Below are 18,330 nucleotides of genomic sequence, written 5' to 3' on the forward strand. Positions count from 1 at the left end.
TGACTTCATTTCCCTTCTCAAAGGCTTTATTTCTTGTTTTGTGACAGAACCAATATCAGAATTCACTATCACTGCAGTCCTTGCCTGCCCCATGTGACATACAGTTCTTTATCAGTCAGATGTGTACATCTCTGAGGAACGAGGGGAACGCCAGGATTGGTGTATAAGGGAACAGGAAGCACTAAAGGTATAAGACCACTGTGCATTAATCCCAACTGTATTCCAGCTGCTCATACCCACGCTATGTTATTTTACATGGAATACACACTGCTCCTACAATGATGGGCTGAAGCATAAAATCCTAAAGTCAATGAATTAAAATCAGGAGGTAGACAAAGCCTTTGGATATAGCCACTTAAGTGAGGCATCTCTCTCTCCTTCTATCCCAAAGCACAGAGTTGATTTGCCTGCTGTACAAAATAAAGGCAGTTGTTGGAAACACTTAGCTGTTCCCTGCAAAGTGAAAATGAATGTTAGAGGAAAGCAGAGAATTTAACTGCAGAATTTCTCTAAAAACCCAGCTGCAGGAGAGAAGTCAGCACCGAAAGGAAGACAAACAAAGTTCAGATCTGGAGTGCAGGGTTATGATTTATGCCTTCCTCAAGAACCTGAACCCTCCCTTTACTCATGCTTGGATGCTTTCCACAGCTCTACTCCTTGAGCAGTAGAGGGTGCTGCAATCCCACAGAAACTAAATCAGCAAGCAAACAGAGAGACTGAATACCTAACAACCGGGAGTGCTGTGATACCTTCAAAACGAATAGCTTAAAGACACGTTTTTGCTGAAACAGACTAACATGGCTACTTCTCTGAAACTTGAATATTATACGTAAGAAGAAGAAATTTATTAAGATACAAAATGCAATTCAACTGCACCTTAAATTACATAGGGAACAGTTTATTTTTTAAAGCAGGCTAGAAACTTTCCCAATCATTTAAGTCATCTTGTTGGTTGTAAGAACCAAAAGAGCAGCCATATTTTCATTTTCACAGAGGGTACCTGAGGCAACGCTGCCCAAATCCAGATCGAGGGGACAAAAAAACGAGCAGACCAATCCACATCTGGATTCAGCTTTTCAACCAAAATAATGAAAATAAAGGCTACTGGGATTTGTACCTTCAGCAGGAAGTGCTATGGCCACACTCACGTGTGTTAAGGCACTAGGGATGTTAAGTAGCGGTTAATTAGCTAGTCAAGCAGTTGATGGAATTTTCTTTGACTACTGGATTAGTCGATAAATTGGGGTGCTCACTACCCCCACTGTGGCTTTGCAGTTTAAATGTAGCAGGAGTTGGGTGCACAGGCACCCTGGCTCTTACTACATTTAAACTGCAGAGCCGCAGCAGGATTAGCCCCTGGGGGAGACACAAGCTGGGACTGAGCAGTTCACACTGGGACCGCTGCGGCTCTGCCTCCCCTGCCCCCACCCCTCAGAGATGGTACTGGGGGGGGGGAGAGAACTGGCTTTTAGGCAAGTCCCCCTCCCCCAGCACCAGCTCCCCTCCTTGCTGCCTCTGATACAGAGCCAGGAACTGGGGGGAGGGAAAGTGTGTAGTTGAGTAGTGACTGGACTACCCGATAAGCCTAAACTTATTGGGTAGTTGACTACTTAAGTACTTTCCTATAAGGCACACTCTCCAGTACCTGGATTAGGGGAGGTGGTGGTAGCCCGCGCTGACAGGGTGGTCTCCTAATAGAAGTGGAGGTGGAACAAAAATGGAACCACTGGAGATTTCAGTGATGGGCCTCCTACTGTTCATCGGATGGACACTGTAAGGGACTCAGAAGCCTGTGGTCTCTCACATGCTGCTACTGCAGGTATGGGAAGAGCACTGCATGCATGTAGGTATGCTAATACTTTGGTCTCTCCAGCACCTTTCATCTGCAGAGCTAGACCTTGCGACTCAAGGGACACATTCAGAGCACATTAGACCAAAGAAACATTCCTTCCTTTGTTTCTTTCTAAATTTTGCAATACATCACAACCCCCTCCAGTGTCACCTTAAATTACCACCCTGTTGGGATTTCCTTTGCACCAGAGACAACACAGGAGGGAGGGGAAGTGTGTGAAGGTTGGGGAGGGCACATGATTCCCCAACCACGAATGCTCAGTTACATGGTGTGGTCAGGCCCCCTCCCTGTGGAGCAGCTGAGCTGTGATGGGCAGGGTGCAGCAGCTGCTTTAACTGTGCCTGAGAGAGGCACTTCATTCAACTCATCTGGAATTGTGCTTCCCTACTATCAGCAGGCAAGGGTGGTCTCTGCTTTGCACCTCACCTTTCCGCCAGCCCTCGTTTGGTCAGGCCTGAAATGACGATTGGATCAAATGGTTCCTCTGTCCCAGAGATTGTTATTCCCAGAGGGCCACCATACCTCTTCAGTTCTACTGTGTAGATAATCGCCCCGCTCGTCTCCTGCTCATCTGAAATGGGAAACAGGTAGGCGGGAGCGTGTTTTAAAACTAAATAAGGCATGAGGAAAGCTCAGAACACTTAGCAGTGAAATCCTGAGGTCTCCTGCTGTGCACACAATGAATAGAATTTAAACCTTCCATGCCACATTGAGAAGAAGGGGGAAGGGGGAAAAGAAGCACCATAATCAACTGGAAAGTACTCAGCAGACCAACTGCCGGCCTCATCTTTGTTCATTTGCATTATGCCTGGGCAAATGCTATTAGCACGGTCAGACAGTGCTTTGCGTCAGGATTTCTATACCAGAGTTATCTTCATCCTTCCTAATCTTCAATTTGACTAGGTCTTCACACTGCCTTAAGATCTGCACTGCATCCTCCATTGAGCAGTTGTCCAGGCGGATGTTATCGATGGCTAACAGCTTATCCCCCGGCTCCAAGGTGCCTGTTCTGTAGGCAAAGGAAGAACAACAACAAAAATTGGCATTTCGGTTAACCTTTCAGATCTTCTGACTGTTATTTCATTTCAGGAATGAAGGCAATAATATTAATGCCTTTTGTCCTCCAAGGCTTCCTAGAAATGCCCATCGGGGGCAATAAGTGTGTGGGTGCAATACCTGGGCCAATTTAGTGCTTCTGCAAAAATATTCACACGCAGCCCCCATAAGCCCTTGGAGAAGACTATTTGTGCTCACCTTGCAACACAGCGTAGGTGCCCGCTGTTCAGTGCTCTCTGGAAAGCAGTCCTCTTTAAAAGGATCACAGATGCTGCATTCCAAGAGCACCAGTCCTTTAGGTAGCCCTGGCTCAGCTGTGTTCAGGCCCAGATTCACGAAAGCATAGTTAATAAGGGTCTGGTTACATGCCAGCTTCTCTAACGCTACAATAGTTACCCCTCTAATTTAGTGGCCTCCTTTGTCACCCCACCCCCCTCCAGAAGACATCCAAGGTAAGGAGTAGGGCCCTGGGGTTTATTGGACAGCAGATGGTGAACAGTGACTGGCTGTGTGGAGGAATGGAAAAAAATCCCATTTGAGCGACTGGGATTTACTTCATTCGTGCTCCACTGAAGCTGCAGTAATTTGCTGCAGCAGAAGTCAGCATGCAAACCCCTATAAGGGACTAAAACCTGCACAGTTTGCCTAGAGCAAGTAATCCACAGTGAAAACTTCTCCAGCAAGAGCACTTCCAGCACAGGTTGGGAAGGGAGTGGGACCCAGCTAGTCTTCTCTAGAAACAGGCCACACCCAGATTTACAAGCCCACCAATGGGGGAGGGGAACAAAGAGGGCAGTTGCCCTGGCAGCTGTGAGCCCCAGGCCCTTCAAATTGTCACTGGAGGCCCATGTGAAACATTCCAGGTCATGCGGAGGCTGCCTGGAGTAGGCGTGGCATGCCCTGCATGGTGCTGAGTGCTGCCTGGAGGAAACTAGCCCCACCCCTTCCAGCAGCACCTTGCCCAGGGGCCCGACGAGATTGTTGGCTCCACTGCAGATTTATATATAAAACTCTGTCCATGTCCTCATAAACCACTTACTCTCCGGAAGGGAACACTGCATTCTGGTCACCTGCATGCTGGGACAGGCGGCTGACAAGGCATGACACTTCATGCACGAGCCACCTTTACTGAATATGTTGCCCTTAAATAGAGAGAAGGGGAGGCAAACATCCACAGACAGAGGGGCCAACCGAAGCTTTGGTTCCAGGTCCACAGCTAAATTTTCTGTTGTCTTAATTCCTTTGCCTGCAGTGGAGCTATCCCAGCAGAAAACTCAAACCTGAAACCTTATAACAGACTGAATTAAACCTCTGTAACCAAACTTCCCTTGAATTTGGATGCATTCCAGAACCAAACACTATGGCTTGGGCCTCTCTGCACTGAATTACTGATTTGCATTGCATGTTGTCAGACAGTAAAATGCTGCACTCACCTGTGAGCTACGCTCCCCTTCTTGATATCAGAGATAATTAAAGGCTCACCAGGCTTTCTACTTGCAGCTGCAAAAGAGATGCACGCCTATAAAACACACTTCAGGCTCAGGAATCTATCAGGGTGACTGCCAAGGGGAGAAACAGGAGTCAGGGAGGGGAAATTTACATTAATTTGATGCAAGTCACACTTGGAATTTATAAAAGACAGATCTGCAACAACAGAGCCTGGGCCCAGCCAATTTTTGCATCCTGTCTAAACTAGTCAGCTAGTTCCTTGCAGACTCTTATAGAACAACGTGATGAAACTGTGGAATTAAGTGACGCAAAGCCAGAGTTTCTGATCACAAGGGGTATGTCTACACTACCCTCCTAGTTCGAACTAGGAGGGTAATGTAGGCATACCGCACTTGCAAATGAAGCCCGGGATTTGAATTTCCCGGGCTTCATTTGCATAAGCGGGGCGCCGCCATTTTTAAAACCCCGCTGGTTCGAACCCCGTGCAGCGCGGCTACACGGGGCATGAACTAGGTAGTTCGAACTAGGCTTCCTAGTTCGAACTACCGTTACTCCTCGTGGGAAATTCAAATTCCGGGCTTCATTTGCAAGTGTGTTATGCCTACATTACCCCGCTAGTTCGAACTAGCGAGGTAGTGTAGACATACCCAAGGTTGCTTCATCTGTCCAGGTCTAATACGGATGTCCTCACTTTCCACAACACGTGAAGGCCTTACTTAATATACCTTTCTATGGAGCTGAAGCCCTCCAATACAGAAAGTTCTGTAACGTGTGGTTTCAGAGTTCAGTGTTTCAGACACTAGATTGAGCCTAGGCCTAGTTTGTCTCTATGTTACACTAGCTTGATGCAGATTTAACCCCATTGGTCTGACACAATGGAGGATTTGCCCAGTGAGCTGTATGATGAGACAAAAGCATGTGACCACCATGAATCAATCTCTTTGCGGAGACACTGAATCCCACCTAGCTCATGAGCTGCTGATAGCAAGGATGAGCATTGTACATCAAACATAATGCATAACGTGGACATGAGTCGCTCTACCACATCAGAGGTAAAGCCAGTGATGCACATGGTCATATTTGACTCAAATTGATGAACCATAAAACCTTTGGACCACTGGACCTAAATTGGATCTAGCAGAGAGTATTTGCCCACTGCCTTTGGTCTGGCCCACGAAAGCTCATCACCTAATAAACCATCTTGTTAGTCTTTTAAGTGCTGCATAGTCCTGTCTTTTGCCTTTAACATGGCATTGTTAAACAAGAGTAAAGGCTGTGGAATCTCCATAACTGAAGATTTTTAAGAGCAGCTTAGACAAACACCTGTCAGGGATAGTCTAGGTCAGTGTTTCTCAACCAGAGGTACGAGTACCCTTAGGGGTATTCGAGAGAAGTCTGGGGGGAGGAAAGGGTACGTCAATGCAACTGAAATTAGGAGAAAATTGAATTTTTGTTGTAAATTTTACAGCGCTTTATTTTTGTACTTTTTACACCCACAAATTTCATTGCCTGCCTGGCTACGATTAAGTTATTTAAACAAATGTGTTGCAGTGGTAGAAAAAAATTGTGTGTCTAAGAACTGTAGGTACTGGGGGTACTTATAATTTTTGTAAAGGGGTACTTTATAAAAAAAGGTTGTGAAACGCTGGTCTAGGTGGAGCTTGGTCTATCACAAGTGCAGAGGATTGGACTTGATGACTTCACGAGATCCGTTCTAGTCATAAGATTCTATGAATTTAATAGTTAAGCCTTTAACCATTAAAGAGCAGCAAATCCTTTGTCGTGCTCAGGCAGTGTTGTGGCTGCATAAATTCCCTGACCCTTTGGTTTCTTTATGATTCGGCTTCATTAAATCTGATGGAGACATTTGCCTAACGTCTCTCTGTATGTTCTGCATTTTACAGCACCTTGAACGTAAGAGGGATGAAATACTGACCCCACTGGTGTCAATGGTGAAGCTACAGGGACCAGGATTCTACCTATTGTGCTGCACAAATGGAGATCTCTAAAGGAGAAATTAAACTGGTACTCCACAACCCAGGTGTTTTTTATAAACTGTGTGGGGTCACTAAATGCATGAGGATGCTTTCCTTAGGGGAGCCTAAGAAACTGAGCTCCAAAATGCAAACATTTAATGAAACATGAAGAAAGCCTACCGCATACCTTGATATGACCTGTCTTGCCTCCTGACATTGTTATAAAAGGTGGTCTGCAAAGCTTTTTCAAGTTTGAGAACTTTCAGCTCATGAGACTTGTAGCCCAGGAAGACCACTTCTGCTTTGTTTTACACAAAACCTTCGTTTTCTTAATTACAGGCAGTCCCCGGGTTACGTACAAGATAGGGACTGTAGGTTTGTTCTTAAGTTGAATCTGTATGTAAGTCGGAACTGGCGTCCAGATTCAGCCGCTGCTGAAACTGACCGCCAGTTCTGACTTACATACAGATTCAACTTAAGAACCCCAAGTCAGCTGCTGCTGAAACTGATCAGCGGCTGATTCCAGGAAACCTGGGGCAGAGCAACTCTGCCTCGGGCTTCCTGTAGTCAGCGCTGGTCAGTTTCAGCAGCGGCTGACTTGGGGACGCCTGGGGCAGAGCAGCTGGGGTGCTGCTGGGTTGCTCCAGTAGCACCGCTCCTCGGTGCTACTGGACCAACCCAGCAGCACCCCAGCTGCTCTGCCCCAGGCATCCTGATTTAGCCACTGCTGAAACTGACCAGCAGCGGCTGAATCAGGACCTGGGGCAGAGCAGCTGGGGTGCTTCCGGGTTGGTCCAGTAGTGCCCAGAGCGGCGCTGCAGGACCAATTGGCAGCGCCCCAGCTGCTCTGCCCCAGGGTCCACAACAAAAGCCTGGTCTGCTGGGGGGGGGGGGCACACTAGCTGTGCCCCCCCCCCCCCAGCAGACCAGGGACACAGGGAGCAGAGCGGCAGCGGGGTGCCGCGCCTCTGAGGCTTTGCTCTGGCAAAGTCTCAGAGGCGAGGGACCCCACCGCGCCTGCGGCTTCAGTCCCGGTACCTGTGGTCTGCTGGGGTTCTTAAGTTGAATCTGTATGTAAGTCAGAACTGGCGCTCTGGCAAAGCCCCAGAAGCGCGGGAACCCGCCGCTGCTGCGGCTTCAGTCCCGGTGCCCCTGGTCTGCTGGAGACGGTCTCCAGCAGACCAGGGGCACAGGGAGCAGCTTACGAACGGGGCTCTCTCGCCCCGGAGCTCGCAGGCAGCAATCCGCCACCTCGACCTCCGGGGCGAGAAAGCCCTGTTCGTAAGGGCGGATCCGACATAAGTCGGATCCGCGTAAATCGGGGACTGCCTGTATTTACAGTAAAGATAGTATCTGTGGCTCCCCCACTCAGAAAAACCGATGTAAGAGATTTGCCCACTGCGGACCTCTCTGTTATTCACATGCCAAAAACATATGCAAATAGCATACTCCTTTTTCTTTCACACTCTCTGCACTTATACATTGTTACATTGCCTTGGTTACAGATGCTATTGTCTCCCAACACAGAGAGTGGGGGACGGAAAAACCCTCAAAGCCTATGAATATCAGTTAAAAGCCAGCCATGAACATGTTCACAGGCTTTGTAATGTCACTATTTTATAGAGCAGGAGTTTACATAAGCTGCCTGGGGGAGGAGGGAAGGAGCCAAAAAAGAAATTCCAGCAGAATCCAAAGACAGAAAAAAAAATACTGGTCTTTTTTATTTTGGCCTTCATTTATTAGTGGGTTTTAAAAACCTATATACTATTAAAAGGTTGCTAGAGAAAAGCTTTACAGGTCACCGTTAATGATATATTCTGTCTGATTGAACAGGCGCCTGTTTTAACAGTGTATAATGTCACCAGTCCACGCTCAAGCACAACAGAGGACTAAACACAATTGACTGGACGGTGCTGCTGCAGGAGTGCTTCTGCTGAGCGCTACAGAACCTGAGAGAGATGTCCTCAAAGCCTCTTTGACAGCCCACTGATGCACATTGCATGCATCTGCTATCTGCAGACTGAGTGCTCTCAAGTTCCATTTAGAATTGGAAGCTGAATTAAGAGGCTGCTTGGTTGCACCAACTCCCTGAGTGCTAAAAATTGTCAAGAAGGAAAAACAAACTTATATCTTGACTAGTGTAAAGACTCATCTCCATTATGAACCCAACATGAACGGAACCAAATTACAACGTGGTTGTTCTTCCCCATTGTTACGCTTGGTTCCATCGTATTATGCAGACTGGATCTAAGGGAATTCTAGCACGATCCTCAAACCAGTCTAACAAAACACCATTGTGTATTGACCATAACCGTAAGGGTGGAATGAATGGAGACAAGTGTGCTGTATGTAGGCTTCCCAACAGAAATGTTTTTTATAGCAGAGACAGAGCTCAAGAGGCTGAAACCTTGAGTCTAAGCTCTCTGTCCAATGGCAACCTAACAGTTGAGAGAGTAGAGGTAACACTGGAAGATCCCCATCATTGTGTAAACAGACACAGTCCTGTGTGATCCTAGTCTTTGGGAGATTCTGTTGACAAAGAAGCTCAGATCCGTGCTGCTTCACAAGCCTGGGAGAAATCCCCTCTAAGCTCACACAAAGCCACCTCATTGTTCTTCAAATCCCTCCTTAATGCTTTCCTCTGCCACAATGCCTACAAAAACACAGCCAAAACAAGCTTGCCAGTGGTGACTGGTATTCTGAGACCTCTGCCTGTCAGGCTAACTAATTTTGTTTCACTGTTCCCATCTAAACCATCTGTTATTTCTTATCTTATACTTAAACTTCAGTCTCTTGGAGGCAGTGATCACATCTTATATTGTATTTATACAGCACAGAACACATTGGTGAAGGACTGAGGCGCTGGTGATGTTAGGTGAAGACATTCTTTCGTACTTGTAGTGTTTTCTGGGGCATACCATGTGCTTCTCCTCCTGCCACAATATCTAGATAACTATTCTTGTTTTTAATAATCCTCACGTGACTTTTATAAATCTAATTTTCCCCACATACCGTGTGTCTGGTTGCATGTGATCATAAGAAATAGTAACTCAGGGGGAAGAGAAGCAATGTAATGTGACCAAAAGTGAGATCAGGGAGAGACTTCATAATCTAGATAGATGCACAGCTAACTAAAATGAGGGTAAGTTTAATCAATTATATTTTCCTTTAGAAATACCTTTAAAATTATTTGATATGATTGACCCCATAGCTATCTGGTGCTATCAAAGCATTTTCCAGCTGAATTCTCAGATCCTTATAGAAGCCTCTTCACACTGACCCTTCAGTATCTCCCCTTTTGCCCCATCCTCCTGCCTTATGATCCTGCACCATTTTGTCATAGCAGCTGTCTTCAAAAAGCCTGCACTACACTATCCTAACCACCACGGACATAGAAGCTCTTTACACCAACATTCCACATGAAGACGGATTACAGGCTCTCAGGAATACCATCCCCGAAAACAACACTGCACACCTGGTTACAGAGCTCTGCAACTTTGTCCTCACCCACAACTACTTCCAATTCAGAGACAATCTGTATCTTCAAGTCAGTGGCACAGCCATGGGCACCCGCATGGCACCACAATATGCCAACATCCTTATGGCTGACCTTGAACAACATTTCCTCAGCTCTTGCCCCCTAGCTCCTTTACTCTACTTACATCGATGACATCTTCATCATATGGACCCACGGGAAAGAGACCCTTGAAGGCTTCACAGGGATTTCAACAACTTCCACCCACTACCAACTTCCACCTGGATCAGTCCACACGAGAGATCCACTTCCTTGACACTGCGGTACAATTAAATAATGGACACATTTCCACCACCCTATACCAGAAACATACCGATCGCTACACTCACCTTCATGCCTCTAGCTTCCATCTCAGACACATTTCTCAATCTACTGTATACTGCCAAGCCCTAAGATATAACCAGATTTGCTCCAATACCACAGACAGAGACAAACACCTACAGGATCTATATAGACTCTATATTATAGAGCATTCATAAAACTGAAATACCCACCTGGAGAAGTGAAAAGACAGATCAATAGAGTAAAAAAAGTACCCAGACACGAACTGCTTTCAAGTCAGGCCCAAAAGAGAAAACAGAATTCCACTTGTCATCACCTACAGTCCACAACTTAAACTCTTCCAATGTATTATCAACAATCTACAACCTATCCTGGAAAATGACCCCTCACTCTCAGAGGCCTTGGAGGAAAGGTCAATCCTTGCTTACAGACAACCTCCGAGCCTCAAACAAATTCTTTCCAATAACCACACACACCTCTATCATAATCATCCAGGATCGACCCCTACAATCAGCCCCAGTGCCACTCTGCCCACGTATCTACACCAGCAATTTCATCACTGGACCCAACCACATCAACCACCAAATCAGAGGCTCCTTTAACTGCACATCCACTGATGTGATCTATGCCATCAAATGCCAACAATGCCCCACTGTCATGTGAATTGGCCAAACTGGACAGTCTCTACAGGAAAGAATTAATGGACACAAATCAGATATCCGAAAAGGCAATACTCCAAAAGTTGTGGGAGAACTACCTGGACACTCATTAATGGATCTCCAAGTCACCCTTTTGTTTCAGGCAAATTCCACAAGCAACATACATAGAGAAAGATGGGAACTTAACTTCAGTCACAAGTTTAATTCTCATGCATATGGTATGAACAAGAACCGTACATTACCTTCCACATCCTATGACTTAACCTACCAACCAAACAATGGAGGTGCTAATGTTTTTTAAGCAGCCTCTTGTAACTATTTAGTCTTAAGGTACTTCTAGACTATTTGTTGTTTAAGTTTTTCTTGTTACATTCTAACTTGGCTCCCCTCTGCAGCTTATCTATTTACTGTCTCTTTCTTCCTCCCCTCCTTGCTTTTTCCTTTCTACTTTTCTTTCTTTTTTTTCCCTTTCCCCCTCTTCCCTTATTTATTCTTGGATCTGGACTTCTAACATTCCTGTCATCTGATGAAGTGGGCTGTGCCCACAAAAGCTCATGATACCGTCTACATGTTTTATTAGTCTTTAAGATGCTATTAGACTATTTGTTGTTTTTAAAGTTTTTCCTGTTACAGACTAACTCGGCTACCCCTCTGAAGCTTTTGAACAATAGATGTCATTGTTGAGTGAAGCAAGAAAAACACTCCCCACTCCCAGAACCGAGTATGTAGCTCAATGGAATAGTTCTATCTGCCTACTGCCATGTATTGTTTCCTAAAAGGGAACTGATATATACTAACAATTTAAATTACACTTTTCAAATAGGCTGACTGATATTTAATTTAGATGTAACCAAACAAGTCTTGTACGTTATTTCACATAATGATAATTAAAGAGGATCCAAATTAAATGTTAAAGTGGTAGCCTTCCCATTCATTTTAAATAAATAATCAGTATGGCATATAATTAGCAATCTTTACAAAAACCAACCTTATTAAGGCTAAACAAGATGCAACAGCTATAGAAATGAAAGGTTTGTTAAATATAATCTAACATGCCATAATCACTTCACCCCAATGATACATGAAATACAAGCCTATTATATCAGCGCAAACCCTCAAGGTGTTTAACAGCCACTTAGTAGTTAATTAACACAGAATATCTCTTATTAACTAAATTAAGTCTCCAATGCCCTTCCCATTCACTGCAGTCCACAGAAGAGCTAGGCTCTTGTTACCTCCAAACACAGACTTGCCTGATTCTCAGTTAGTCTAAGCCTCCTTTAAACTTCACTTCAAATTCACTTTGAAACCTCTTTACATGGCTACAGTGGCATCAAAGGTCTTCTCTATAACTCAGGCCTTGTCTGCATAAGAAAATTATGCAGGTTGATTTCCCCAAGTCAATTGATAGACCAAAGGTGGCTTAGTGGCAAGGACACAATGCATGGACTCAGGCATGATCTACATTGTGTGCCCTGAACAATGTAGCTAGATAGATCAAAGCCCCAAGTCAATGGAAGAATTCTTCTGCCTCTTGGAGAGATGGACTACCTACACTGATTACTTCACCCCCCTGTATAGACAGCTCTGCCTCAATGGAAGAGCTTCTCTTGTCAACATAATCCCCCTCCCTGAAAGCTCTTAAATTGGCATAGTAGGGTCTTCACTAAGGTGCACTAGTGCAATTGCCCCACTATAGCACTGTATGTGAAGACAAGCTCTAAGTACCTCATCTGTACAATAGAGATAATAGCACTGCCCACCTCACAGGGATCTTGAGAGGATAAATACATTAAAAGAGTGAAATACTGTGGAAATATGGGTCTGATAAATACCCCAAATACAATGACTGCAATCAGAGCAGGCCCCTCATGTGGGCAACTTTTGTTATAGTTCATGAATGCCAAGGCAAACCAATTTAATTAAAAAACAGCAAATAGTCTGGTAGTACTTTAAAGACTAAGAAAACATGTAGATGGTATCATGAGTTTTGTGGGCACAGCCCACTTCTTCAGTACCCACGAAAGCTCATGATACCATCTACATGCTTTGTTAGTCTTTAAAGTGCTACCAGACTATTTGTTGTTTTTTAAGTTTCTCCTGTACAGACTAACTCGACTACCCCTCTGAAGCAATTTAATTAAAACAATATAATATTCTCACGTGGAGTAGGACCACGGAGGTTTTAAAGCACCGTACACTTTTCAGTGTACAGCACACAGGGTCAACATAAAAGCTCCTCTGGGAGGCAAGAACAGACTCTAGAAGTCAACAGCTAGTGACCCAAAAGGAAGAGCCAGGTAAAAATGACAATGCTGTTTGGCTGTGGCGAGTGGTCAGTAGAAAAATGCGAGATGGTCAATACTCTTTTTTATCATCTGATTTCAGTCCCTTGCCACATCTTCTGGTGATCTCAGTGTTTACGATATGATGGATATGGAGGCTCAAAACAGATGTCCTTTTGGTGTTTTTAATAGGATGCATGACGACTCATACTGGTAAATTGTTACCTTCCGAAGAGTCTGAGCACATAACTCTCATGACCAGTGCTTCCAATAGTTATAAACACCTTTTATTGACCGAGATGAAGCAGCATTTTGTCAATGGGTAATTAAAGAAATGGTACTAATATCATAAAACTGTATTTAAGATGAAAAACGTAGGGGTAGGAGAAGGGAAATACCAACTACCGTCCAGGGATATAGCAAAAGGAACAGGGGAAAAAAAAAGTGAACCTGAATTAATTACAATAAAGTAGCAGTCAAAATACAATCCCCACTACTAGCTTTTTCTTATATCATCAATTAACTTTAACGACAGGTTCATAATTAGAAGTGCTTCCTTCAGGATGTTTACATCACCATACACCTATTTATTTTCAAAATCTTTACATACTGGGCTAAGGTAGAATATGCTGTTTCTGTAAACGTGCCAAAGTGGAACCATTCTACATATTAGCTGAAGTTGTAACATTAGCAGAAAAGACGATTGTAAATTGCAGGATGGCATAGGCTATTTCTGTCGAAAGGCACCTCCACAGAACCCCAAAGTGGTCCCAGTATGTATGAGCACTGTTATCTGAGCACATTGCTGAGTTCTAATACTAACTCCCATAGTAATATTGATCAAGTCACTTACTCTTCATCTCAAAATTCTGCCTCCATCTGCAAACAGAAATCCTACAGATTTACCTATGGCATTTACCAGGAGCACCAGGATGGATTTATTATTTAATTTTCAGATTATCTTATGTGCTTTATACAGTGTTACTATATTGATCAGAAGGACAGTTTAAATACCTATTTAATAACAACAACAAGAATGCACTCTTCAGTAAGACTCAACTAGCCAATGGGGAAAACATTTTATATGGATAAAAAACATTCCTTCATCTAATCAATCAGTTTTTAGCCTCAGGGAAAAGCAAATGCATAATTTACTTTAAGCTCTGATACAGACTATACAAAAAAAGAAAAATAAAAAAAATAAAGGCAACCACTAGTTTCCATGGTGTGTATGCACAACCACATTTGCATGTAGAACCCACCACTCATAACCTTCCACGAATTCTTAGTGCCACAAAATTTAAGCTGTAGAAGATTTAGAACAAAGGTGAAAGAAACAGAAGTGTGTGATTTTAACAGAATGCACCCAGAAATAGAAGACTGTGCTTTCCACCAGTCCGTATGAGTAGACAGTTATTATGAGCCTATTTTTATATTATTTGGTCTACCATAACATGTTGCACTTACTCCAGGTGGTACAGTTGAAAGTATCTCAGAGACATTTTTAAGAACTTAAGCCTCACAACTTACATGCTGTTTTGAACCAAGGAGAAATAAAGTATTCCATGAAAACAGTTGTTCTAAAACAAATGCCCATTCCCTTGCACTGAGACTTTGGGGGCCTCACCTGAATGAAATGTAAGTAATGAACAAAATAGTATCATTTTATTTTTTTCCTTGAACAACAAGCCAACACTTTCAGAGATAAGAGACTAGAATTAAGCTCATGTTTAGGCCTGTAACAAAGGGCCTGATATAAAAAAGTGCTGAACATCCTAGAACTTGCATTCATTCTTTTAGGTTCCCTTTTTTGCGGCAGAATGATCTTGGTCTTTAAAATATTATAAGAAAATCCCTTGTAAGCAGCATCTCTTAACTTGACTGTGTCCTTTTACTACACTTAGTTTAAATACATTAAGGAACACTTTCATCTCCTCTTGTTACCCAAAGCTTTCATCTATAAAAGGCAACATAGGGCTGACTCAGTGCCAAAGATTCTATTTTTATGAAATCTGGGATGGATTACTAGAGGCAGCTAGGTTATGGTTAGTTATTTGTTGAGTGTGTTATTGGAAGCAAAAGTAGAACATATGTGTGTGCATTCATATTGTAACTAGTGTAAGCTCCTGTTCATTTGGTTAAAACCATTCAAATTTTGAGTTCCTTTTTGTATCTTTCAAGCAGATTTACAGATTTTTTAGCAGACACACCCTAAATAAACATTCTTGAACACATCACTTAAAGATTTGTCTACATAAACACCCAGAAAAATTAATCCAAATTAATGTTATTAATTTAACATGGATTAGTTAAACTGCATTAACTCCTGAATCAAACTAAACTGAATTTAGATCACATTAATTCTGAATGTACGTGCGCACACAAGGGCTGAATTAATGCAGTTTAACTAATCCACTTTAAAATTCACAATTATAGCTAATTCAGACACATTTTCCAGAGTGTCCCTTACTCTTCCCACCATGCCTTTAGTTCATTAGACTAGTGCACATTATTAGCCGTGACACAGGAATTACTGGGCGAAATTCTATATTCTGTGTGCTAAGCAGATAAAAATTAAAAAACAACAAACAGTCTGGTAGCACTTTAAAGACTAACAAAATATGTAAATGGTATCATGAGCTTTCATGGGCACAGCCCACTTCTTAAAATGGTCAGATTAGATGACCACAATGTTCCCATATGATCAGAAAAAAAATCTGTATCCAGATTCCTGCCCAGATATCTCATCCCAAATTCATAGAGTGGGTGAGTGGAAGAAATGGGAATTAAAACCCAGGAAACTAGATGTCCAGTCCATTAGCTCTATTACTAAACAAAGCCTTTTTTTCTTCAGGGTAGGAATGTGTAAAGAAATGGCTAAACCTTATTTTTGCATCTGAATCTATAGCAGTGATGGAAACTGATCAAGACACAGTGGGGTTTTTGTTTTATTTTTCTCTTTAATGCTGCTTACATCTACAATGTGCATCTTTTCTATGGCTAAAGATTTGCAACCACTGTGTTCAGTTCATGTGTTTAGTTCATTGTAGGGATGTTACATATCGGTTCATTGAATAGTCAAGTAACCATGAAATTTTATCGGTTAGTTGACTAGTCTATAGTCCCCGAAGACGGGGAGAGCAGCCACTGTATCAGAGGCAGCAGCATGGGGTGCCAGGTAAAGCTGGTCCGTGAGGGAAGCCAGTTTAAAAACCAGCTCCCCTTGAGGGCCATCCACCTGTAACCCAGTGCTGCTGCTTCTAAGAAAGAGGCAGCAGTGTGGGGTGGCAGCAGTCCCTGCTGGGGGGAGGGGGGGGAGGCAGGGGTGTTTTAGCTCCCAGACGTGGCATGAGCCAGAACTGAGCTGGGCTGCCTGCCTGCCTGGCTGGCTCTTAATGCACGAAGTGCTGAGCTGCAACGGGGATAGGTCCCGGACCCAGCATGGCCAGACCTGAGCCGGGCTGCCTGCCTGCCCAGCTCCTAAGACACTTTAAATGCAGAGCAATAGCAGGGGTAGATCTCGGACCCTTTGCAAGCCAGGACTGAGCCAGGTTGCTGGCCAGCCTGCCTAAAAATTTTACTGGCAGGGAGAGAGGGAGAGGGAAATGCATATAGTCTATAGCATTAACCTATAAGCTTTTACTTATAAGTTAATTGACTACACTATTACATCCCTTGTTCATTATGGTCAGATACTTCAGTAGGAAGTAAGTTGGTCCTGATCCTTAATTCAAAAAAGCTTACTATGCTTATCTTTAATCGTATGCTTAAGCCCCACTGATTTCCATGAGACTTAAAAACATGCTTAAGTGCTCTCCCAAGTAAGAATAGAGCTTAGCATGTGCTAAAATCCTTTGCTTCATCAGCACCCAAGTGTCTGCTGAGCATTTTATGAAAAACTCATACTTTTTGTACTACTGATTTATAGTCACTATAAGGGCACACCTAACAGCAGGGCTAAAGCTGGAAAAATCTATGCAACTTCAGCTACATCAATTACGTAGCTTAAATAGAAATAGCTTATTTCGGCTTTTGGCTCTGTCTATGCAGCAAAACGTCCAAGGAAGAGCACTCTTCCTCCAACTTCCTTTACTCCTCGTAAAATGAGGGTTACAGGAGTAAGAGTAAGAAGTCCTCCAGCTCGACATTATTTTGACATTCTGTCGAAATAACTGCTTGTAGTAGAGACATGGACTATTTTATTTTGGAATAACCTCAGTTATTCCAAAATAACACTGCTGTGTAGATGTACCCTTAGAGATACTTACATATTTTAGGCTCCAAATTTAGGATCCTTACATTCAATACAAGTTTTAGAAAACATATGCACAGAACTATTTCTGTGACATTTAAAATATTTATTAGTATCTCATTTAAAAATTAAATGTAAATATGCACCACAAACCCATCTAACACATGAGAGCCCAAAAGAGGTTAAAAACAGATCAGCTTTCAGATTGCTTCTAACAAGTTTCAGCTTAGCTTCACTGTCCTACCTGAGTTAAATGCAATAAGGAAAATATTAAATGATGTGAAGTAGGTAAGGAGTTAAATCTTGATCCTACTGAAGTCAATGGGAGTTTTGCTGTTGACTCCAATGCAGCCAGGATTTCACTTAAGCTTTTAAATGCTGGTCTAACAAATAAGGAACCAGACAGGTAATCAGGACCCCTAAATTCCATATACTCCTCTACTTTGGCCTCCTTACCTCAGTTTCCCCACCTGTGAAATAGGTTTTTGATACTTTCTGCATGTTTGAAAGCACTTTGAGATCCTCAAGTGAAAAGTACTAATAAAAATGCTATGTATTGTTTACTATTTCAGAACAAATCATCTTAGGTTAATAATAGTAACCCCCGCCTGTGAGGAGGCAGGAAACAAAATTAAATATGGTACAATGCAACTATACTGTTTCCATTCAAACTGTTCCTGAAAATCCACTTCTACCATGATACCATCAGTTAACTAGCTGACTGATCATAAAAATATTGAGGAGAATTCTGACTAGACTCTATACTTCATTAAAACTAATTTATACAGTTATCAAAACTTATTTCCTGGACAAGGCCAAGTCTCATCTTAACCACTATATGCTTACATTTTATTGCCCTTCTCCTATTCTTAGGGAGAAGCATTGTGTCTTTTCAACTGTAAACTACTTGAGGCAGGGACCATGCCTTATTTTCTGTTTAGGATAAGTCTAGCACATTATCAAAACCCAATATTTTCTGTCTTT

General features: G+C 43.0%; 1 protein-coding gene across 4 annotated transcripts in view; it reads right to left on the reverse strand.

The window, feature by feature from the left end:
* Nucleotides 1-18,330, reverse strand: part of GRIP2 (glutamate receptor interacting protein 2) — a 529,887-nt gene that overhangs the window by 38,688 nt on the left and 472,869 nt on the right. For all 4 annotated transcript variants that reach the window (XM_075938764.2, XM_075938768.2, XM_075938763.2 and 1 more), the window contains 3 exons: nt 4,342-4,408; nt 2,716-2,861; nt 2,279-2,423 (listed from right to left, as the gene is read on the reverse strand). In XM_075938764.2, coding sequence (XP_075794879.1) covers nt 2,279-2,423; nt 2,716-2,861; nt 4,342-4,408 — 358 coding nt within the window. The remainder of the gene's footprint in view (nt 1-2,278; nt 2,424-2,715; nt 2,862-4,341; nt 4,409-18,330) is intronic.

This window comes from Pelodiscus sinensis, chromosome 11 (genome assembly GCF_052426305.1).
Source record: "Pelodiscus sinensis isolate ZL-2025 chromosome 11, ASM5242630v1, whole genome shotgun sequence".
In the NCBI taxonomy this organism is placed as follows: Eukaryota; Metazoa; Chordata; order Testudines; family Trionychidae; genus Pelodiscus; species Pelodiscus sinensis.